This window comes from Doryrhamphus excisus, chromosome 21, assembly GCF_030265055.1.
Source record: "Doryrhamphus excisus isolate RoL2022-K1 chromosome 21, RoL_Dexc_1.0, whole genome shotgun sequence".
In the NCBI taxonomy this organism is placed as follows: Eukaryota; Metazoa; Chordata; class Actinopteri; order Syngnathiformes; family Syngnathidae; genus Doryrhamphus; species Doryrhamphus excisus.
In genome coordinates, this window is record NC_080486.1 from 12,055,445 (window position 1) to 12,081,199 (window position 25,755).

General features: G+C 41.4%; 1 protein-coding gene and 1 long non-coding RNA gene across 5 annotated transcripts in view; one reads left to right on the forward strand and one right to left on the reverse strand.

Annotated features, from left to right (window-relative positions):
* LOC131109038 (cadherin-12-like) overlaps positions 1-6,761 on the forward strand; it is a 75,803-nt gene extending 69,042 nt beyond the window's left edge. For both annotated transcript variants that reach the window (XM_058060573.1, XM_058060574.1), the window contains exons 10-12: positions 1,574-1,691; positions 3,438-3,689; positions 5,689-6,761. In XM_058060573.1, the coding sequence (XP_057916556.1) occupies positions 1,574-1,691; positions 3,438-3,689; positions 5,689-6,200 (882 nt within the window). In that variant the 3' untranslated portion in view covers positions 6,201-6,761. The remainder of the gene's footprint in view (positions 1-1,573; positions 1,692-3,437; positions 3,690-5,688) is intronic.
* Positions 1-25,755, reverse strand: part of LOC131109040 (uncharacterized) — a 271,033-nt gene that overhangs the window by 79,957 nt on the left and 165,321 nt on the right. The window lies entirely within an intron of this gene.

Consider the following 25,755-nt stretch of genomic DNA (forward strand, 5'->3'; position numbering starts at 1 on the left):
ACTTGTGTCCATAAAATTGTCCTGGACACTGAATGCAACACCTTTATTTTTTAGTATTAGTATTTAGTCTAGGGAACGGAAGTCCTAGGTGTCCCAACACTTTTGTCCATAAAATCGTCCTGGACACTGAATGCAACACCTTTATTTTTAGGATTAGTATTTAGTATTTAGTCTAGGGAACAAAAGTCCTAGGTGTCCCGACACTTTTGCCATAAAATCGTCCTGGACAGTGAATGCAACACCTTTATTTTTAGTATTAGTATTTAGCTTAGGTATAAAGTCCCACTTACATGAGAGTCTAGGGAACGGAACTCCGAGGTGTCCCAACACTTTTGTCCATAAAGTCACCCCAAATGAAAGTTTTGTCCCCGCCGATGATGGAATGCATTCCCAGAAAATGAAAGTCACGCTGAGTGCACATCCGACGGAACATTCCGCCTGATATATTTAAGATGCGGCGCGTGTGAATGTGCCAGTAATAAGAATCATAAAGCCGCCCCCTGCCTGCAAATGAGCTCATTAACGAGCATCTTCACGCCGCTTCGCCACTTGATCACATCGGCTGGCGGCTCCTCATCGCAAACCACCACGTCGTCAAGTCAAAACAGTCAACGGTGGCTGGGGTAGGCTCCAGCAAACACCCGGGGACCCTCGTGGGGATAAACGGCACAGAAAACGGATGTGTGTAGTAACGGTGCAAGGCGGCATTACTCGGGTTGTATAGTGGTGGGCTCGCGACCTGATGGTTGCTGGTTCGATCCCCGTTCAACATACTATATTTTTAACCGATACTGTTCAAGAATCGTTCATTTTACATTTAATATTACATGTAACATTCTTCTTATTCTATGCGTGACTTAAGTGGTGGTCCCCAACCTGATGGTTGCTGGTTCGATCCTCGTTCAACATACTATATTTATATCTGATATTTTTCTAGAATCATTAATTTTGCATTTAATATTACATGTGACATACTTATTCAATGCGTGATTTGAGTGGTGGTGCCCCCCCCACACGCCTGATGGTTGCTGGTTCGATCCTCATTCGATCCGAACAAACTATATTTTTACTTAATATTTTTCAAGGATCATTAATTTTACATTTAATATTGCACGTGACATAATTCTTATTCAATGTATGACTTGAGTGGTGGTACCCCCAACCTTATGGTTGCTGGTTCAATCCTCGTTCAACATACTATATCTTTAACTGATATTTTTCAAGGAGCATTAATTTTACATTTAATATTACATGTGACATTCTTATTCTATGCGTGACATGAGTGGTCGCTGGTTCGATCCTCAGTCTGTGAATAGATTTGAACACATTTCTACGATATTTCAACATTCATTATACATTTTGGTTCAACATCCACACACCATTTCTACTGGAATTGCTTCCAGTAGGTTTTTTTTTCTTTTCATTTTAGCTCCAAAGCCAAGTGTGAATACAGCCTTATTGTATGATAACCATGTCCAATTTCCATGTCACATCTGGAAATTGGTCCACTTTGAATGAACACGACACTTTCTCTAACCGAGTTACTTCTACTTTTTTTCTTTGCAATGAAAAGGTGATTCAACTGTTCAGTGCAAAGGACCAAGACGTTCCAAACGCTGGACAACAGTTCTCCTTTAAAGCCACAAAGGACGACTTCAGCAACAGGAATTTCACCGTCAGGGACTTTGGAAGTAAACATGGCATTTTTCAGAAATATGACTGGCATGAGATATCATTTTCATCTTAGATTCTGATCAATGTATAGTTTCAACACAGTGTCATGCATTCCACTACATGGCAGCAGCCAGCAGAGGGCGCTGTTATGTCAAGCATCAATGAGCAACTGGCCACAATGACTCAAAACGAGTTGGAATTACTACAACCTTTGGAATTATGACAAATATGTACGTGGAGTATGTAAAAGGAAAGGCTGGCAACTTTAATTTTTGTGATGGAAGTACTACATGGTGCTTTCAGCCTGTGAATAAAAGAATAAAAAACAAAACATAGATAAAAATATTATATTTATTTTGATGATTTTAAGCAAGCAGATTTAATATCTAATATTATATATAATACAATCATATATTATATAATATATATATATATATATATATATATAATATATATATATATATATATATATATATATATATATATATATATATATATATATATATAACAATAATATAATAAAAATAAAATTATATTTTAAAATAAATATTATAAAATATATATATATATTATAAAATAAAAAACATATATAAAATAATATTTTTTCTTTATTTTAGCAAGCTAAAAAGACCTACTTTAATTTAAAAAAAAAAGTAAATACAAAATTTTTACAAAGTAACTGTAAATTATCTAACCAAACATCTATTTTTAAATAATCTAATTAGAATTTTATTTTGAAATAAAGCCATAATTTTATTGATTTCTTTTTCTAAGACTTTGACGTATAAGCAGAGGGAATGGCGTATAGATGAGGCCTGCAAGGGAAGAAACAAATGCATTCAGCCCCCATCCACTTTTACCTTTAACCCCCCCTCCCCTTTCAGCTACAAGCCCTGTAAGCACATTGTGCATCGAGCTACAGACGTGATGGGCAGGGACAGGAAGTAAACAGTGGCGGCGCCACCGGAGGGTTCATTGCCAGAGAAATAGAGCGAACTGGAGTAAAAAAAAACAAAAAAAAAAAACAAAAATGGTGCAAGGTGTGCTAAAATGCCCCAACTCCTGTCAGACCAAAGCGGCGGCCTTGTTCTGACGAACAAAGCGGCTCTGACAGGAGGGTCAGACTAGTCCAGCTGGAGCAGACAGAACCAGGCCGGTTCAACCTGACACCATCGCTCTCATCTATTGTTGTTGACCTTCATGGCGCCGCTGACCTCACACCTCCGTGTGACGACTACGGTTAGTTTTTTAATAATAATATCTGTCAACGCTATTTTTTTCTTCCTGTGTGGAGATCACAACCTGACCTGCTGTGTTGAATTTATTATTTTTGATAATTATTGCATTTGTTTTATTTATTTTTATTATTCCACATGAATCCTTTCTAATTTATGAATATATCATATACCATTATTATATTTTAGAAATGTATTAATTGTAGAAAAGCATTAAGGCCAACAAACGTAAAAATTATACAATATTATTCTTCTCTGAATTTTCTAAAATGACTAATATAAAAACTAAAATGTCAACTGGCATTCAACATTTACAAAGGGAAAGCTTCAGACCACTGCAGTTCTTGGAGTAGCCAGAAGAGGGCGCCATTTAGTCAAAGTGAACTACTGTACTGCCTAAACAGGCTGCTGTAGAAAACCCCACAACATATCATTCCAAGCAACATTAAAAAGGAAAAAAACAAACATTTTAACCTATATTCATATTATCATAACTTAATATGATTGACTTTCTCCTCCCCTGTCTAGACAACACGGCCGGCATCGTCACCAAGCGCAGCGGCTTCCGGCGGCGCTCGCAGGAGATCTACCACCTCCCCGTTGTCATCGAGGACAACGGCTACCCGTCTAAAAGCAGCACGGGGACGTTGACCATACGGGTCTGCGGCTGCGCGGCGGACGGCGCCCTGCTGACGTGCAGCGCCGAGGCCATCTTCCTGCCCGTGGGCCTCAGCACGGGAGCGCTCATCGCCATCCTCTTGTGTATCGTCATACTGCTAGGTCAGTTTTTTTTTTTTATTTTAAAGCGTATTACTGGATGCTAGCCTCACATGCAGCTAATGCCATCTTGGGGACTAATTATACTGCACAACACAGCAGCAACAGAACCAATGTTGTAACGGCAATAGACAGCAAACATGAATTGATTAAATAGATACAAAACCACTTATAATCTAATAAAAACTACATCCGGAGGTTGCCTTCAGCCACATGTATCCGCATGCACCAGGCAGCTAGAAGAGACTCGAGATCTGATTGGACGGAGGAGTAAATTGTTTACGGCATGCAACGCGTGTTGTGGTTGTTTTATCCGATCAGAAACAGCTTGGAAGTCACATTCTCAATCCACAGCCAGCAGAGAGCCTGCTATGCCGGAGAGCGGTTGCCATAGCAACCTCATGGCGACAACAAGACTCCAAAGGCTGGGAATGAAAGTGCATTTCTGGCCATTTTGGAGGCAAACAAGCAGCCGGGGAAAGCGTGCGTGCGTGCGTCCTTTCATTCTACAGTATCAATGTGGTCAATTTGCATTCCTCGCAAGGTCACGGTCGTAAACGATACTCCTTAATTCCCGGCCTGTTAATGCCCACGCTCATTTGCATACGAGAGAGGGGAGTTAATGGCGAGCTTTATGGTGTGGCTTTTTTGTGAAGCGTGACCGGTGAACGGTCAGTGCCATTCAAGGGCAGGCTGAGTCTTTAAAACTGCCTTTTATTCACTCCAGTTGCCCCCCCCCCCAACAAAGTGAGGACAAGTGAAGACAGCATTCCCACTGGGAACACTTCCACATGCCGGCCGTGCTCAGTCAGGACAGCCCTGCAGGATACCGGGAAGAAAAAGAGTGAAATAGACTCCTAATTTGCATTGCATATAACAACACATAGTGATGCCTTGTTGTTGTTGTTCTGCATAGAAGCCACAGGAGGGCGCTGATACACTACATTAGTTTTATCTTGTACATTTACAGACTGGGGTGGGATGCAAATACTGTTGATGTTGAAATTACACAACACACACACACACACACACACGTGCTGAAGAGTTGCGTGCTTAACCTCCAAATAAATTCCAGCCAGTAGCACGCTCCTGTTTTGTTTTTTTTCCCAGAACCCCCCTTCTGCCTGCAGTGTTTAGACTCTGCCGTGCATCATTTTTTTTTTTTTTTTTTGTATTTTTGTAACGCTTCAGGCGGCCACAGAAGTCAAATTCCTAGTGAGCAGAAACGCACGGGTCAACTGCAAGCACGTGTGGGTTCAAGCGAGCTTTAACGTGCGTAAAAGTCAAAAGGGAATTTGTGCTAAGGTCAAGCTAACCGGCATCAGCTGCTTCCACTGCCAGGAACCGCATTGTGTTCCTTTGATTGTGTGTTTTCCTCGGAATGCCCCGAGACACCATGTAGTGGAGGTGCTAGCATGCTAACAAGTCTCCAAAAGACTCCACAATAAAATTTGATGCTGCTGCTGCAATGTTTTTTTTTTTATATTATTATAAATAAAAATAATAATAAAAAATAATAAAAAAATATAATTATAAATAATATTATTATTTTCACTTTATTCTTGTAAAATTACTGCTGATTTTTCAAATGTTTCCAAAATTTTATTTCCCTTGTGAAATTCTTTTGCCGTACTTTGGACGCCTTTACATTAGACAACGACTTTAAATACGTATGTCCATAAAGTTGGCACGGTGGTCAAGTGGTTAGCGCGCAGACCTCACAGCTAGGAGACCAGGGTTCAATTCCACCCTCGGTTTCCTCCCACATTCCAAAAACATGCTAGGTTAATTGCCGACTCCAAATTGTCCATAGGTATGAATGTGAGTGTGAATGGTTGTTTGTCTATATGTGCCCTGTGATTGGCTGGCCACCAGTCCAGGGTGTACCCCGCCTCTCGCCTGAAGACAGCTGGGATAGGCTCCAGCATCCCCGCAACCCTTGTGAGGAAAAAGCATGAAAATGAATGAATGTCCATAAAGTAACTATTTTGTCCATCGGCAGTTATCGTCGTCCTCTACGTGGGCTTGAGGCGCCAGAAGAAGAAGGAGACCCTCATGTCGTCCAAGGAGGACATCCGGGACAACGTGATTCACTACGACGACGAAGGCGGCGGCGAGGAGGACACGCACGCCTTCGACATGGGAACGCTGCGCAATCCCAAAGTGGTCAAGGACAACCTCTTCCGCCGCGACGTTAAACCGGAAATCCAGCGGAGTCTGAGACCGCCGGCGTCCAAGGACAGCGCCGACATCCGGGCGTTCATCAACCAGCGGCTGAAGGACCACGACGGGGACAACTCGGCGCCGCCGTACGACTCGTTGGCCACGTACGCCTACGAGGGCAACGGCTCGGTGGCCGAGTCGCTCAGCTCCATCGAGTCCCTCGCCGTGGACCTGGAGGAGGACTACGATTACCTCAACGAGTGGGGGCCCCGCTTTAAGACACTGGCGGGAATCTTCGGGGAGGCGTCGGGATCTCATTCGGACTTGGTAAACGCGGAGACCCCGCACTGAGGCCAGACGACAGACTCCAGGAGCAAATATGTAACGTTCTGTTGGCGACGCCGCATTAACATCGGTATTTTTCTATTCTTTTACGTTCACGGTCGGTCCCAAAATTGTACAACCGAAAGGAAAACGATGATCGGAGATCTCCCAATTTGAATGTGGACGCGTATCCGTGGAGATGATGTCACTTCTTTGACCATCCTTAAAAGTGCCTCAACTTGACATTTCACGTCCTGCGTTTTACGACCGACGTCACTTCTGTGGCCCCCGTCAGGCCAAAGATGTTTGAATGTTATTTATCCTTCTATTTATTTATTTGGCTGATTGGATTATTGGCTATTTATCTATTTATCTCTCATGCTTATGTATATTTTTTTTATTTTATTATTTTTGGAGACACTTTTTTTTAAGGGAGGCCCGGGTCAACGTTCCTGTAAGGTGAATAGACTTGTACTAGACTTGTAAAAAAAAAAAAAGAAAAAAAAAAAGAGGCATTAGGGCTAAAATACTGCAGTTCTGTCATGTTACAAAACACCCTTTCTTAAATAAACCACACTGGGACAAAAAGTCTCCTCAAAGCACATCTACTTTTGTCAAACTCGGGGAAATTATTCCCAACCGGAGATTAACCTCACAACACCCCCCCCCCCCCCCTTGTCATCCATCAGATAAGACAATGTTGAGTTGACCCGCTCTTCTTACAATAATCCTGGCAATAAGACACTTTCTACCGTATCGCACTTGAGAAATAATCCCTTTTTTTTTCCCTGACAAAAGGACAAATGAAAGAGGGGAGTGATCGACATGTTTGCCGTAGGTCGATGAGGAGCATAACAGACAGGCGGGATGGAGGGAAGCCAATTATCGCTACTTAGCTATATCAGGAATAATTCATAAATGATGACGGTTTCTATGTTATGGTCTGTTATTAGTCAAAACGTACAGTGTGTGGTCGGGAGCAAGAACACAAAACATGGAGACGTTACCTTACATGACGTTACCTTAACACTGCATGAAGTCCGACATGATATCATGCTGTTTCGAGGTCCAATACAATTTACTATTATCCAAAACATATATTAAGATTAACACATTTCAGCCAATGTCATGTATTTTTGGGGCCAAATTCTGCATAAAAAATTACTGAATGAACTAATAATAGGAGTTCAATAAACACATTCAAAGATTTTGATGAGATGTCGAACATTGGTCACTAGGTGTCAGTACTGTTACGGTAACAACCTCACAAAAGGTATAATAATCCCAAATAAAAACACAGACTACTGTGAACCAATAACAACGCTCAACCCGAGGGAACACTTTTATACTAACACACAAGTCTTATGTCTACTATGTTGGATAAGAGCAGTGTAAAGGTGACTATAGGGGCGCTATTTCATGTCTAGAGGGCTCTAATAATGTTAAAAAGTGATTTTAGATGGCTGTAAAACACTTTTCCAATGCTATAACTACAAAAATATTCAATTTTTATATAAAGAATTTTACTAATCACAGTTGGGCCTGGAAACATTTAAGTGTGATAAGTGAGGGACGACGATATAGGTATACATTGTATACATAGGATATCACGAATATTGAAATATTGGATTTTTTTAATAAATAACTAAATTTTTCCCCTAATAATGTAATAATAATATTAAGGCCCCCAAAAAATATTTAAAAAATAATAAGTTTGGTCAGTCAATTGTGCTGAACAATGCAATGGACTAGATTATGATGTGTAATATTGTAAGAAAAACAACGAAAAATTTGGCAAATCATAAAAAAACTGGACATTTGAGTGTAAATATCTGTGACAATTGCTGGTGGGGGGGTGTTGGGGGGGCACCAAGGCGATTGCTGTTGCTTTTCCAGCCTGCTGATCGGCTACAGGAGCCCTGCAGCCAATTCATTTCCTTGAGGGCCGACATTGTTGTGCATGAAGTGTGGTTACTGGCAGCCCGATGTGGACTATTGAAATGACGACCGTGGCCATGCATTGTTATTAAAACCAACACCAACTGTCCAGACCAGGGGGGGCGAGGGGGGGCTCCTTCCAGTGCATTAAAGCAAAAAGATCCTGGCTCCAAAACAGCTCAGTAGTGCCATGAACGCCGGCAACAAGGCCACTGATGGCGTTTTATACTGGAGCCGCTTCAAGCGTCTGCTGAGCGCCATTGTCCAGCTTCATTGTTCGATCCCGCCTCAGCATCCCCACCCTCCTACGACATCTAAAAAAATACATCAAGTACAAAGTTGATGTGTTGCACGCCATTGTCAGGGACGTCAAAAAGCGCAGCGAGCGATTGTTTGGTTGCGAACAAAGAGGTGTTTGACAGCGTTCAATTTGCGCACGGCAGCCGTCACGACTGGAGAGATGTCACGGCGCCTTTGGAACATCACGGAAGCGACGACATCGCCGTGGAAACACAACACACTGTCACCGACGGCGCCGGCTGAGCAGCTCGCTAGCAGCAATTAACTATAAAAGCTTTACATTTTACTCAACATCGAAAAAAGTACAGGACGTGTTGGGACTACACGAACGCCACAGCGCTAGCCGTCGAGCCAAAACGGTCATCTGGATGTTTCCCGATGTACTTTGGTACTTTGTACTTCCAGGAACCACATTTATTTATTTATTTACTTACACACCGAAGCAAACATATCACACTTCGCTGCTGTCAACACGGCGAGGATTAGCCGCCGCCATTGTGCGCCGCCTTGGAGGTTGATTTACATGGAAATAATTGAAGACGTCTCCGCCGACGACGGAGCAGCTGTATTCCGCGGCCGACGGGATTGAAAAGATCAAAGTTATTTTTCTTAAATCCTCACTTATCGTCGTCGTACTACTTATTGAAAGTTTGCACCAAAACACAAAACAAGATACGCGGCGTTAGCACGCTAGCAAAGTAGCAATGAATGGGGTCTTTGTGGTCCGTTCATCCAATCAGCTCCCTGCCGGCATCACACACACACCCGGGCTCAAGGGGACCGCGGCTTCTATTTTTAAATCCAATAAGGAAGTGTCTGAGCTGCCGAGCGGGAACACAGCGTTCCGAGATTACGCCCAACCCAATATGGTCGGGGGTCGGATTTCCTTATTCACCGTCCTAATTACGGTTATATTTACTTCTCCGAGTGGGGGGGGGGGGGGGGGGGGGGGGGGCACACCAACATTCCCATTCTCGGCATCCAATTTGGAGCCGCTGACACCGACAAAGTTGTCAAAATTGGATTTAAAGGCACCCCCCCCCCCGCCTCAAGCTGACGTGTGAAATTGAAACGATTGCTGATTAACACCGCAAATGGGGGCCAACACCCCCACACCCCCCCAGACTGAATAGATTACCGCACTGTCAGCACTTTGCTATTCTTTTGTCATGGCGGCCATGATGGAGTAGGTTCCAGCATTCTTCCCTTTGTGCCCTCAAGCCATGTTTTATTTTGTTAACATTTCTGCTTTACATCCTTAGGTCATGTCTTTAAATGCAAAAAACAATATTAATGAATGATGCAATTTATGAATAGCAAACAAAAATAAAGTTGGCATTAAAAATTTAGTTGTGAAAAAATTGAAGAATGTTATGAGGAAAGTTAAAGAAAAAGTAGAAATATTTGGCTTAAAAAAAACAAAACTGCTGAACAAAAACTAAACTGGTGTATTATGAGGAAAAATAATAATAATAATAATGGTTTGTTTTGGCTTTTAACCAAGTAGTTGTAAGTGACTGAGACAAATAAACTATCATTTTATAGCAATGATAACTATATGCTGGTAAACGATGGAGGATTAGCTCGGCTGCACTAAATTCCGACGCGAGAGGACGCAGGTTCAAGTCTAATGACTTTGCCGAAAGCGGCGGCAGTGAGGCTGAAATAAAAAAAAAAAAGAAACCTTGGCGAGAGAGAAAATGAGGAAAGTCATTACGCTGTCACTTTTGTTCACTGATGAGAAGCGCACTCCTCCGACTTCAACAACCGCCTGGGGGCCCCCGAACAGAAAGACGGAGCGTAGTCGCCCTGAAATTGTCCACTTCATTCAGCGCTAACGTTTTCCACTTCCGCGGCTTTCTCATTAGAACGCCGCGCAAAATGGACAGGGCTCATTGGCGCCGACGTTCCCAAACAATCCTCAGGTTTAGATTCCACCTTGGACTGTGGCGTTAAATCCTCAGGTAGATGACCTCCGCCAGGGTTGCTTTGCATCCGTTCTCTGATTTTAATAGTCGGCTGACGGATGGAGACGTCTTAGCTTGGCGTGGATGTCACACGGCGATCACGTTTCACGTTTCTTTGTCACTCAGATTTACTCGGATCAGGGGTGTCCAAACGGTGTGGACCACATCGAGAAAATTTTGTAAGGCATATGCTAGTTAGAAGTTATATAGTTTATTTCACCAAAAAATACTATTATTAGTATCAACTTCAGTCTTTGGTCTTTTTTTCCGAAATATTTATTTGTCATTACAATAGGACTTTATTCTTATAATGTTTTGACTTTATTCCAGTACCATAAAAACTTGTTTCCGTAACCTAATTTTCTGAAAAATAGCAACTTTGTTTTGGTTCTCATATTATAACTTTTACAAAAATGTTCTCTTGAATATTTCTGCATTATATTTCATCATAACATCACAATATTATTCTCGTAACATTTTATTGACTTTTTCTCTTGATATTTTGACTTTATATTTTTCCATTTCTGCTGTTTTTTTCATTTTTGTTTTGTTTTTTTGGTACCTGATAAATTATTTATGATTATTCTCATAACATAACGTATCTGCAGCCTAATTTACCCCAAATTTCAATTTAATTTAATATTTTATTATAATATTATTACCTTATTTTCCCTCATAACACTGCAATGTTATGCTCATTTGTTGGGTTATAATTTTTATCTCTTAATATGCTGACTACTAATTTGACTATTCCTGATGTTTTGCTATTTTCTTCTTGTAATTATGAATTCATTCCAATAATATTTTGACTTTATTCCCACTTTTCTGCAACCTAATTGTCCAGAAATGACAACTTTAGTCATTGTTGTGTTTGTCATATTACAAACACATTGATTCATCCTGGAAAAATATTTTAGACGTCCGGTAGGTACCACACACACACACACACACTTGTATGTTATTAATTGCACCCAATTCCAAGTGGAAAGCTTAGCTTCTGCCATGGATGACAAATTCTTCAAGAAGTTTCGGACCAACTTTAATTCCCAGTTCCAGGATTGGAAGCGCCAGAGAAGAGGACGGATGGGTCCGCTAAGGGCCGTCGACGTCGATCAAATCAGACGCTCGATAGCTCGTCTTAAAGCGGAGGACATTTTTCCTGACATTGCATCTCTCAGGAGGACCTGAGCCTCGTGTAATTAACAAGCAGACATGAGTCGTTAAGTGTGCCAGCTGACAATCTGCTTACACCTCGGAGAGCCAATCAATCCGGCGGAATTACGTCCCATCACGAGGAAAGCAAAAAGCCCAAACTATTCTTAAGATTTCCTCAGGGTCCTGTGAGGATAATTAGAGATCAGCATGGGGTCCCCTGGAAGAAGCGGGACCATCTGGAGCGGATCTTCAAAATGGTCTTGCTAGTCTGAAGCGCTTTGTTCCAATCAATCAGCACATGTTTTTACGCTAAACACCAGCTCCGTGTTTGAATCCAAAATGGCCGCATTGTAAGAAAACAGGCGCTATGAGCCTGGCAGGGTGCAGGAAGTCGTCGGACTGTCGGAAGGGTTGGCAGATTACGGCGACAAGGTGACCTCGCAGGACGAGGCTGCGAGCGAGAGATAGCAAGATCAGCGAGGTCGTCGGCCATGACTGCCAGACTTCACACGCCTTCCTCGAAAAAGGAGCTCACACACTTCTCCATCTCGTTCCTGCACGGGTGCTGATTGGCTTTGTGATCCATCCCGGATTTAAAAATCACCCAAATCACTGCAGGAGTTTTTTTTTTTTAACACCCCCACCCAAAAAAATGAGCACTATGCTCACTTGCAGGATTTCCAGAGGTGGGAATTGAAGTTGTGGCTAAAAAGTGTGCCGGTGAGCCATTTATTTGTTCTGGAGTTTTAGCATAAAGGTCAGCCGGGTAACACGGGCAGCATCTCTCATCTTCTTCCGAGATGCACAATTGTTTGATGAATATGTCAACAACGGGCGCTGACCTTCAAGTCATCACATCACAGCCCAGTCACACACTTTGGATGCTAATTCTGCCTCATTTGAAGATACTTGTATTTATTTTGCTAATGTCACACCATTTATGAGTCAGTTATGTCCAAAAAGTATGTTTCGTTCACTGTTTTTTAACGATATCTTAGATGCTGTTTTACCTTGAAAAAAAATAGCAAAAACTACAAAATGGCTACGTATCCCCTTCTCTAGTTCCTTTAGTCCAGACAGTGCATGGTATGCTGCTTCTAGCTATCCACAGAGAAAAAAAAAAGGACACCGAATCTGGAGTTACAAATAAAAGTCGGTCTGACGTTAGGAGTTGGAAGACAATGCATGATATGCTGTTGGCCGAGATGTCTTGCTGACCTCGGGGAGACCAAGACAAACACCTAAAATTTGTGCAAATCTGCGGACATAAGCTAGTCTCACGTATTCAAAAGGAGTCAATAACAGTAAGCCAGAGAGAGTGCATGATATGCTGCTCCCAGCTAGCTACAAATTTAAGGAAGATGGAAATAAAATAATAAAAGGACTGAAATCTGTATTGACGAATAGAAGCTGGTCTCAAATCATGAGTCAATCGCCGGACGAGACAAAACATCTAAAATTTGTAGATGACAGAAGCTTCTCTCACAATGAAAGGAGTGCATGGCAGTAGTCAAGACACTGCATGATATGCTAACTCCAACTCTTGTTTAGCCCAGGAATAAAAAAAAATTAAATAAAGACAATGGACCCAAAATGTGCGGACAAATACAGGCTGGTTTTCCGTGATCAATAAAATTAGTCAAAACAATGCATGATATGCTGCGTGATGTTACTGCTCCATGATTTCAGGGAAAAAAGAAGACATTGGTGATGAAATCTGTAGCCACATAGAAGCTGGTAGAACATCATCCAACTATAGAAGGAGTCCAAGCAGACAAGACAATGCATGATATGCTGCGTGATGTTACTCCTCCATGATTTCAGGAAAAAAAGAAGACATTGGTGATGAAATCTGCAGCCACATAGAAGCTGGTAGCACATCATCCAGCTATGGAAGGAGTCCAAGTAGACAAGACAATGCATGATATGCTGCGTGATGTTACTGCTCCATGATTTCAGGAAAAATAAAAAAAATTACATCGAGGCTGGTAGCACATCATCCAACTACGGAAGTTGGAGTTCAAGCAGAGAAGACAATGCATGATATGCTGCGTCCTGCTTGAACTGGATAATAAGATGTGTTTGCGATGCTATTCAAGTATTATTGATGTATAACGTGGTTACAATGGGACTTATTTTGCATCTTATGACTAAGCATAATTTTTTAGCGATCTCCCCTAAAAGTGTACCTGCTACCTTCTGTGTCCACCAGTTGCACCAGTTGAGTCTCGTCCCAGCGCTGGTAACGGACACGACATTCACCACGAGCTCCCGCTCCTTCCCAAACGCTGTTGCGCATCAGATGAGCAAGCAATAAACTTTCAAGACTCGTCAACTTTGCGCCTTTGTTCTGACACCTCGGAGAGATCGTCTCTCATATCGGCGCTCCCTCAAGGAGTCTTTCTGGAACGGTGTCAGAGCGTTCAAAGCGACTCAGCCTGCTGATGCCCCATTTAAATGACAAGGCAGGCGAGGGAGCGCCGTTTGTCTCCCAAACAATCACCCGCCGCTCGCCGCGCTCGTCTTGAAAGGGAGGCGCCGCATTCATGTTCACTCAGCTAGAGCTCTCAATCGGGAAAATTAGCCGTTAGCTTGTTAGCCATTAGCGAGGGGTGCACATGGCTTTCCTAAACTTGGATAACCTCAATCAAAGTACAGATCACATGCTTTAAACTATGCTCGGTGCTAACATTGGACTTTTCTAGCAGACACTCGCTACTATGCTAATTGTCGTCGTTTGTGTGTCGCACACAACTACACGTACAGTCAATGCCGCGCTAGGGTGGCTAGGTTGGATTTACAAATGGAACAGCTTGAATCATTGAGCAACCAGAATATGACTTGCATTTCAATATGTAATTAATTGTTTAATTAATTACTTGTTAATTAATTAATTGTAATTAATAGTTTAATTTAAACTAAACTAACTAACCATTTATGAAAAAACACAATATAATGACGATTGTTTTCGAACCCGCTACCTATGCTGTGCTAGTACTTGCTAACACGCTAGCTATTTTCCACCATAACTTTGCCAAACTTAAAGACGCCATCTGCTAACATGCTAACCGGATTTGCCAGAACTCGATTACTTGACCAAAGATGAGTGACACTAGCTATCAAAATGTGCTAACTAACCTCCTAAAAACGCTCTAACGTCAGGCGGAAAAAAGTCGATATTTCTTTCAGTAGTTTTTTTTTCCAGGAATAAAAGACGAGGCTCATCCTCCGTGTCCAAAAGCGTTTTGACCTCTGCTGCTTGTTTGTTACATCTTAATACAAAATACACACTCTCACGGGGAAGTCCACCTTCGCTTTAAAAATAGCAAACGACAGTGGGGGGGTGAGGGGGGGTTGGTTGAAGGAGACTTTGTCAGCATGCATCAGCAGCTGCATGCAGGATTCAAGCTAATGCAGTTTGGGGCTCAAGTGTCCCCGCTTGGATGTTTTTTGTGGCGCGTGCTAATGTCCTCGCTTGGAACTTTTTGTCCCCATTTGAACTTTGGGATCATAACTCAAGTCATCACGTGACGTTTTTCTTGCTGACTGTGCAGCTTTAACACGCATTTGGTTACTCCAAATGGACCTTGCATGACTCCTATTTGTCCGACAGCAAATAATGATGTAACATTTATATAATAATGCAATCATTATCAAATATGTCTTAAAGGAAATATTATTTTAAAAAAAATCATTACATTAGAAAATGATTTTTGCAGGTATTCTAATGTGAAATTAATTTATGCTGCATGTTAAATATTAAATATAATTTTAGTATTTTTATGAATACATGTTTTCAATGACCTAAGAGCCATAAAAATAAAGATAATTTATATCATTTTATTTGGGTAATTTTGACTATTTAATCATATTTTGCAGGTAGTAATTATTATTTATTTAAATGATTTAATTATGTATTATTGATGTACATTTAATATTAAATAAATATCAAATGTATTTAATTTATATAAATTTTTTATATATAATTTATATTTATGTATTTAGTATTTAAATTTAATTAATTTATATTTATGTATTTAATATTTATAATATATTATTATTAGTAGTAGTAGTATTATTATTAATATATTATTAAAATAAATACAGCATGTTTTCAATCTGAAAAAGTCCTAAAAATATAGAAATAAAAATGTGTAGATCATTATTATTTCATAACACAGTATCATATTTTGCAGGTATTTCCTTTTGGTAGGAAGCTGCACACGTTATTGTATAAAAATGCAGATTTAAAAAAAAAAAACATTCAAAGTACTGCACGGCAACTTTGACAGTCGTCAGGAAAAGAAGTTTTAAAAAAACAAGTTTCATTTGGGATTCCCTCAGAAACGGCAGGAGGATGATTCCGACTGCGTTCCTTCCAAAATCTGAGCATCTTTTTGACCATCTTAGCGCTGACCCCCGGTGTCCCGCGTCTGGCTTTCAAGCAGCATCAATAATAAAAAGGCGCTCCCGCCGTTTCAAAGAAGTTTATCATGTTTAATTTCGGGGCGCTCGGCGTCACTCAGAGTGCCTGCGCTGTGTCAAAGACGTACATTTTTTATGAACCTTCATTTATTTGACTGAATAATTCAGCTTTGATGAGAGTCCCATCAGTCAGGGCGCTCGCGTGCCTCGTGACAGCTCCTCCACTTTGTCAAAGCCACGTTCCGCCCGGCATGCTAGCAGCCTAATTATTCCTCCTTGTCCTTTTATGCTTGCTTTCTTTCCCGATGATTATTGCTTAGCTCTTCAAAACCAAACACATGATGACTGTCAACTTTACAGTCGCTCTTAAGAAAGAGGCGGACTGTTTTTTTTCCTGATGTCCCTGAACTTCACATTCATCTCTGTGAGTGTCCTCTTTAGAACCTTCCGATTTCTTTTTTTTTTTTTTTAACTTATTATGTCTTATTTTTTTTTATTTCCAACCTGCACTTCCAAATCAGATGAGTCGTGAAGTTATGATGTAGTTTTACTACAGTAAAAGTATTTTTCCTTACATTATGGAAGTGTTTATTGAAACTCAAAAAGATCACTACTTCAACTAATAATTTAAAAAAAAAAGTTAATAGGTATTAATATTAATTGGACTGATTTAAAATCCTTCAGGTTGCTTAAATAAAAAAAGAAAATGCATTTAAATGTATACGGTACATCCCATCAAGTAACTTTCACCAATTTAAATGTCAGGAATATTAAAAAAAACATACATTTTGTTCTTTTCTGTATTAAAAAAATATTTAAAAATATTTAGAATATTTAGTTTAATTAATAAAAATATATATGCACATTCCCAGTTTTATTGTGTATTTAATACAATTTAATTATATTTAATATATTCATTTTCAATATTTTTCAGCATGTTTTATATATAAAATATATTTTTTTAAATGTCCAAAATATAAATAGAAAAATATATTTATTTCCTGAGAGCTATTGACATTAAGAATTGATCAATGCTAGCCTGAAGAAAGTCACTTCTGGAAAAGACCCAACAGCACCAACGGTGAAAGTAGTAAACATCCACGCATGTAAAAACTTCACCAAGTACCCAAAACAAAGCTAAAAACTCAGTTTCTATTACTTTTCCAGTATTCGCAGCCTGTTGAACATCATCTAACTTTATTTCCCGCGGCGTCACAGCGACACGGCTTACAGTCGACGTGATGGATGGCCTCGCTGCTGATTGAATGAACACAAAAGTTGCAAAGAAAACACTTTCAGTCTGACCGCAGATGACTTTTGACCTCTCCGAAGTGGGCCTTTTATGACTTGTGGCCCATTTGGCGACATTTTCTAGAGTGATGTAAGCCGCAACCGAGTCCTCGTGTGCACCGACGCTGCAAAAAAGCCAATTTAGCCGCATAGCGTTTCATTTCTCAACAGCAGCTAATATAATGTCACAGCTTCTAGCGCCTTAACAGCGCACAATGAAAGGTGAGGCTGGGAAATAAAAGGCTCCTTTAATTATTTAGCTGAGCGTCCGATTGAGCTAAAGCGCCGTCGCGCGTGTCTTCCCGGTGATGCACGGCGGCGCCCGAGAAGGCGAGGAGGCGTCGTCCGTCACGAGACGACGTTCTGCATTTTTTTTTTAAAGTGTCCGCTTGACAAAGTGTCTGCTACCTGCGTGCAAAGTGTGTCCATGCTCGTACGCATCTTTAACTTACATCTACCCTCAGTAGCTTTCTTAGCTCATTAAATACCAGACACCCCACCCCCCCCATTACCAAGCAGAATATTGTGATATATGGCTATATTTATACATGGAACCTACGGAAAGGAGGATTGCATCAAAATCTTTCGAAATTAGCAATAAAACATCCTTTAGTAGGTTTCTGGCAAATATCAGTTCCCAACTAAAAGGTACATCCTTCATTCATTTTCTACTGCTTATCCTCACGAGGGTGGCGGGGGATGCTGTAGCCTATCCCAGCTGGATTGGTGGCCAGCCAATCACAGGGCACATATAGACAAACATCCATTCACACTCACATTCATACCTATGGACAATTTCGACAATTAGCCTAGCATGTTTTTGCAATGTGGAAGGAAACCGGAGTACCCGGAGAAAACTCACGCATGCATGGGGAGAACATGCAAACTCCACACAGAGATGGCTGAGGGTGGAATTGAACTCGGGTCTCCGAGCTTTGAGGCCTGCGTGCTAACCACTTGACCGCTGTGCAGCCCTAAAAGGTACATTTTAAGGATAATTTCATTCACAACATTCATACCTATGGACAATTTGGAGTCGCTAGCATGTTTTTGGAATGTGGGAGGAAACCGGAGTACCCGGAGAAAAACCACGCATGCACGGGGAGAACAAATCGACCTTCAGGCCCTCAGAAAATATGTCAAAGTATGTCACCTGTTCATGTAAATGTGAATATTAATAGAGTGGGAACCCTGCTTAGCATCATCCATTTGTTCCAAACAGTGACTGAAACCCACACTGACCAAATCCATTCATATATTAAGAAGAAGAAAAAGCAGGCTGCCAGAAAAGGGAAGCCAAGAGTAGGCGATACAATGCTGTTTCTAAAAACCATGTGGCGCCATCCTTAATGAAATCTCCTCTGCACCAGAGTACCCGTGTGTGTGTCTGTGTGTGTGTGTGTGTGTGTGGGGCCCAGAATGTGCTGCTACGCCCCTGCAGGTGTCAGCACTCGTTAAAAACGACACCCACAGAGGAGAAGAAGAAGGAGAAGAAGGAGACCATGCATGGCCCGGAGCTGAACTGTTGCCTCCTGGCATGGAGCAGGGAGCTCGTTGGGACAATGTCTGTGTTGATGTTGGGAACGCTGGGACGTTGTTTTTGGTTCTCTGCTCCATCTCAGGTGGACGTATAAATATGTGTTATATATGCCGTTTTTTACCATCTTTTCTGCCCCAAATGATCATTTATTTATTGTTGATGCTCTCCAAAGAATGCCTTGACCTAAATAGCATGTGATGGTGCTACTATTAGTAGATATTCTTAGTCAAATCAGGGCAGGATTGGATTTCGGTTTTTGTTTTTTTATGATGGCCCCATTCTTTTAGACATTGTTCATTCTATTCCAAAAGAGGGCTAATAGAGAAAAATACACAAAAAGGTATTTTAGTCTTCAACCTTATTGTAACTTTTGTGTTTTCAGCCATGCAGATATCAGAGCCAAACTTTGGCTGGAATATTTTTCATTTGATTTTGAAATGTAGACTAGCTATTTTTTTTTTTTATGTTTTTCATTTTTTTTCCACAAAAAAAATCTTAAAGATATGTTCATATTTACATTTTTGAAATCCGTATTTAATTCAAATTCTTAATTAAATTATTTTACTATCAAAAAATAATTTTTCCAATTCTAAATTTTTTATGTAATTAATTAAAAAATATATTTTTAATCTTATGTTATTAATTTTATTTATTTATTTCTAATTATTTCATTAATCTTATTAACTTTAAATTTGCTGATATAAATTAATCCAATTTATTGAAGGGTTTTATTTTTAAAAAAATGTCAATAAATACTCAAATAAAGTTTCAATCCGGATTTAATCTGGATTTGACCTTCTGATGTATTTTTCATATATTTCCATGGCTGAATATTAGTGGAAGGGGGCTAACGAGTTGATTTACGCCCCAACAGTAAATTGTCGGCTTGTTATCTGCCAGGTTTACGCCACTGAATTAAATTATGGACTAAAATGACGAGCACTCCAGATAATTAACGCCACGGGGTGGGGTGGGGGGTGGGGGGAGTGGAAAGTGATTATCGCGCACCGCTCTTCAATCAATGATCAATCAATCAGAGGTTGGACTCCGGCTTTGGCTTTGGGTCGGAATCTTAATCCTTCACCCTGGAAAGACACCCAACGCTTGGGGAAGACCCGTTTGGAACCACAACAACAACAAAAACGGAGTAAGCTGTTCTAAATATAACCCCCCGGTGGTCCTCAGGTAGTATTTTGGTTGGTCTTTGCAGCACAGATGTGGTGTCGTCCATCCCAGGAGCATCCTTGGACGCGGCACGCAAGGTCAGATGATTCCCAGGCGGGCAGCAGGAAGTGATGGAGCACAAAGACAACAACCTCCGATGTCCTCACAAAAGATGCTATTTACTTGTGTAATCCGCCGCAGGACCACTAACGATGGGGAGTAGGGGGTCGGGGAAGCTTGCCACAACTCCGGCGCTGCCAGACGATGAATCATCATTGGACATTTTTTGTTAAATTGGCCGACTTACAACATATTTCTAATGGAATTGTGCAGCCGAGAGCTGAAAATGAAGGCGCTTGTCGCGCGGTGATAGTGAGGAATGTTTGGTAATTGTGTTTCGATCCACTCCCCATGTCTGGCATTAGTCTTGTTTAGCCGCTAATGAAAATCTCCTGGAGCTCGCCTGTAGCTAAAGATGCCCTTAACCCCCCCAGCTGGCCCGACTCCTCCTTAACACACTTTTATTGCAAAAGCATGATGAGGGTCCTCGCTGATGCTCGCATGTTTGGACTCTCCCGCACGTCACGGGCTAAAACTCGTTTCCCTTCTCGGCCAAAAAGAGGAAGAACGTCAAATGTGGGCAACTTGACACGGGCGGCGGTGAAATGGATTCTTTTTTTCTTTCTTTCAGCCTCCAGACAAAAAGGCCACAAGGTGTTCTTTCTCTCGCAGAAAAGACGAGAGAAGAAGAAGACAAAATGTGCTCACTGAAACTCAACGTGAACTTTGTCCATCAGAGCAGAATTCAATTTGTCCTGCAGACAGGAACTCTCTCTCTTTCTCTCTCTCTCGCTCTCTCACTCAACAGTTTTATTGGGAAGGATATTAGTTATGTTTCAGTGCAAGGGGGCGTCTATGAATTATTAGCGTGTTCAGCTGAGATACGCATGCAGCGCCTCATCTCATCATGTAGTACTATGTAGTACTATGTAGTGGAGGGGTGTGGAGGCAACTGTAAACAATGCAGGCTAGCGTAGCGTAGTGTGGTCAATCACTGTATCGCATTGGAATTGGAGAAAACACACGGATGCCCAAGCGGAGATTTGAACCCAGATCTTCCCGATCTCTTAACTGTGCGGCCAACATGCTAACCACTCATATGACTCGCCGAATCATTATCGCATATTGTATCGCTGTAAATAGAGTGTCCTAAATACGATTAATTATTCATTCATTCATTCATTCATTTTTACTGCTTATCCTCACCAGGGTCGCAAGGGGTGCTGGAGCCTATCCCAGCTGTCTTCAAGCGAGAGGCGGGGTACACCCCAGCCAATCACAGGGCACATATAGACAACCATTCACACTCATATTCATACCTATGGACAATTTGAAGTCGCCAATTAATAATTACGTTTCTGGAAAATATCAGTTCCCAACTAAAAGATACATTTTAAGCATAATTCTATTCGCACCTATGGACAATTTGGAGTTGGCAATTAACAATTAAGTTTCTGGAAAATATCAGTTCCCATCTAAAAGATACATTTTAAGCATAATTTCATTCACACCATTCATACTTATGGACAATTTGGAGATGCCAGTTAATAAAGTTTCTGGAAAATATCAGTTCCCAACTAAAAGATACATTTTAAGCATAATTTAATTCACACCATTCATACCTATGGACAATTTGGAGTCGTCAGTTTAACAATTACGTTTCTGGAAAATATCAGTTGCCAACTAAAATATACATTTTAAGCATAATTTCATTCATACCTATGGACAATTTGGAGTCGCCAGTTAACAAACATGTTTTTGGAATGTGGGAGGAAACCGGAGTACCCGGAGAAAACCCACGCATGCACGGGGAGAACATGCAAACTCCACACAGAGATACCCGAGGGTGGAGGATGAATCATAAGCAGGTCAAACATTGTTATTGTTATATTATTTCCATTTTTCTCCAATTTGTACGTTCAGTATACCACCATGATGACGACGTTCCTAAGGAAGTCGTTCCCCTTCTATGCCTTCGTGTTTGGGCGGTTCTTTTCTATCCCATCCTGACAGATTCTGAAGGAGGATTTGAGCACGGCGCGCTGTGACCCCCCCGGCTCCCCTGCTGAGGCTTATATCTTATTCACCCCCTCCAACCATGACTGGCAGAGAGGGGGAAAAAAAAGTAGCGTAGAGAATGTGATGGACCTCCGGTCACGTGACGCACTCACGCTCAGCCAGCCGCATGAATCATGGCGGTGTCTGCCAGCCAAAACACGCCAGCGCCCATAAGAAGCTAATTGACCACCTGATGGAGTATTTGGGAGGAACAAAATGTGTGTCCACCTTTTTTTTTAATATAAGTGTGTAGCGTGTGTAGTGTGTGTAGCGTGTGTATTGTGTGTAGTGTGGCTGGCCCTCAGCTGTTTGCATATTATGACTCATGAAACATCCTGGCAGGTAATTGGAGGAGACCCACGCTCCATACATTTTTCATAATGATTCATTTCTTTCTTTCTCCTCGCAGCGGTGTGCTGGCTAAACACAACAAATGACTCCTGTCGAGCACCGCGTCTCGGAAGAAAAGGAAGAAAAAAGAAGGCCGCTTTAGACTTTCTATCATTCTTATAGTGGAAGTAGCCAAATATCATTTCTACGCCAGAAGTATCTAACATCATTTTCATACGGGATGTAAAGAAGCAAGCAGGTCGCTAAGCAGAAAATATCAAAGTGGAGCGCCTGGGGGGAATTGGACAAATGAAGAATGGACCAAAGAAGTCAAGATGAGAGGCGGGTCTAAGAGGTCGACTCTTATGTATATTTACCATCCACACCAGTCTCACTATTACTAAACATTAGCATTAAATGGCTGTAGGCAACCTCCTGGTGTGGTTTGTTTTTATTTTCATTATTAACACGTTCAATGCCAGACATTTTTCAAAAGCCGTCCCTCTCGGTAGCGGCCATTTTTAATGATTTGGGGTGAAGGCACACAGAATATTGTGTTCTTGTGCTATATTCCAAAGAAAGATTAGACTTAAGTAGTAATCAGCAGTAGAAAATAGGTACATTTTTTTTTTTGAAAAGATACATTTCAAGCACAACTGGCACAAATTTAGCCACATATATTTTAGCCAAAATGTCCAAACAACATAAACACAAAAATTGAAGTACCGAAATATCATTTTTATACCTAAGTATTTAAATATCAGGTTCCCTAATAAAAACAGACTGTTGTTGCAACCGTAACCCATGTCAAGATATCACTTCCTGTCTTCCCCCCCTTGCAGTGGAACATAAAGTATTTGCAGCAACACACACAAGCACCAGTCTTTTTTGGTATCTTAAATGGTTATTTTTTTTCCTTTTTCTTTGGGTAATACAGACTATGGGGGTGCTATTTCATGTCCAGAGGGCTCTAATAATGTTTAAAATCATATTTAAAAAGGCGCTCAAGTGTTTTTCTATGCTCCAACTACAAAAATTATCCATGAATAAATAATTTACAACAATCCAGAAACCAATTGAAGGCGATAAATGAGGAATTAGTGAAATGACAACCTTTCTCCAATGACCAAGATTGATTGATTGATTGATGGGATGGAATCTCACTGCGTTCTGTACCTAATGTTTTGTCCAGTGAGTTGAACACCACTTCTACGTGTGTCATGTTCAGTTAATGTCCCATTAGCGAATATGCTGACTCTGCAAGCGTTCCCTCTTCCAAAAAAAACTAGTTAGGAGGAGAGGCGGCGGAAGCGCCGCCTCATGCTCCAGCCATGTTCCATTTCAAGGCGAGTGTCAAAGTGACATCTCCTGCTCGGGATCTTTCTATCATGAAGGTAACGAGAGTCAAGAGTGTGACCGTGTGCTCGGAAAAAGACGACGGAAGGATGTGTGTTCCATATATGGGAATAGGGCAGACCTCCCCCAAGGCCTGTTTTAGCCTCACCAGGCTAACTTGACCAACACAACACAGCAATGAAGATCTTGGAGAGAAAAGGTGATACCCTGACGTTGATGAATATCCCACGGCTAGTTCTGCATTCGGCCGGCCGTTTTATTGGCCGATGAGATGATGCATGGCTCAGACGGCCGCATGATAAAGTGTGTTGCTGTGTTGTTATTGTTTTTCCTTGCAAGAGAGACACCGGGGCGGGTCCTTGCTGCGGACTAGCAACGATTGCACTGGATAAAAAGAAAATCAAATATAATGCCCCAAACGTGTTCTAAGTGGAAGGAGGTGCAGGGCGTAATAAGGGCCATTCATCCAGGCTGGCGGTCCAGATCTTGGACACATGGAGGGCGTGTGCAAGGCATGGGAGCAAAGCTAGCGTTTATTGGTTTTTATGGAGGATGGCAAATACAAATGGACGGTATCTAGAACCAGGATTGTGGATTATTGCAATTAGAAGTTGACGTCTTTTAGCTCGATGTCTAGCGCTGTCCACTCAAATGAGTTACATTTGGAAGTGTTTGACGCTTTATGTTTATTTTTAATGTACTAATGTACATCATGTACATTATGCAATGTGCATCATTTGCGCATTTGCAGTGAATGCGCCCCCTGTTCTACTAGTGCCATCGTTGCTGAACAAACTGGCCGTTCAAAAGTACGTTGCAAAGTTTCCTAACCAAAGTACAAGTGCTGACTCGGCGTTCCGTTTTCCACAAACAAGCAAGGATGCTGCTGGAGCTTGCGGAGGGCGGCAAACAAACGAGAGCGGGAAGGTCATTGATGAGATCCATGCCAAGTAGCAAGCAGCGGAATTACCTCTACGGCTAACATCTGACCCCTACCGGGGGGAAAGCTTATTCAGACCCCCTCCCTCCCCGTTCCGTTCCTTAGCTTGTCATGATGCACCGGTAAAGCTCATACACATACTCGGAATGTTCAATAAGAAAAACACATTTGTGATTTCTCACTGGTGCCGAGCGACTATCTCGGCCTCGCAGATCACATGAGCCTCGGAGGCCGATAGCGCTGATGAATAAATGTAGAGCGGGCCCTCACTCTGGGGCCTTATCATCTCCAGCAGTAGACGGGAAGCGGCAAATCCCGGCTTTGCGGCTTCACAGGACCTTCCTCATCACGCAGCAACATGAAGAGGAAGCCCGGGGAATGTCATCCAAGCAGAATATGGATGCTCAGCCGAGGAATCCCAGTCCCTCCAGTCAGTAAACAGGGTCTTGGAATTTCTTATGAGGGGATACAGTGTGAACACCATGACGGCTTTAAAGGTCCACTGTGTGGGCTGAGAAACATTCACACTGACCAACTTTGAAAAGGAGCATGTTGGTTGGAGGTGAATATAGCCTATTAAAGCATGCTCCTTTTTACGGCTTAAAACGGCACCGAACATGATCTCTTCTATTGTCCGGTTGCATCATCACCTCTAAAACACTAAAATACATTTGTAGTACACTGTATAATATTTGATATATTATTTGAACACAATTTGTGTTCAAATGAACTGTGATCCAGTGACAGTTTTATTAGTTTTATCCTTAGTTTTCTACCCGGTTACAGTAAATATTAAATAGCACAATGGGAAAGAGACACATAAGACAAAACCAGTGACTGCACCTTTCCAAACCGGTTCAAATCCTGTTTAGGCACCTGAAGTTTCTATCGGAAAACAGAAATACACCCAGTACCCGAAATCAGCACAACCATCCTTCAAGCAAACGTCCCTCATTGAGGTGTCCGAGACAGCAAAAAGAAGTCTTTAACATAATGCAAACTATATTAATAAAATAATCAATACTAAAACAAAATAATTATCTTAAATGTCAATTTCAA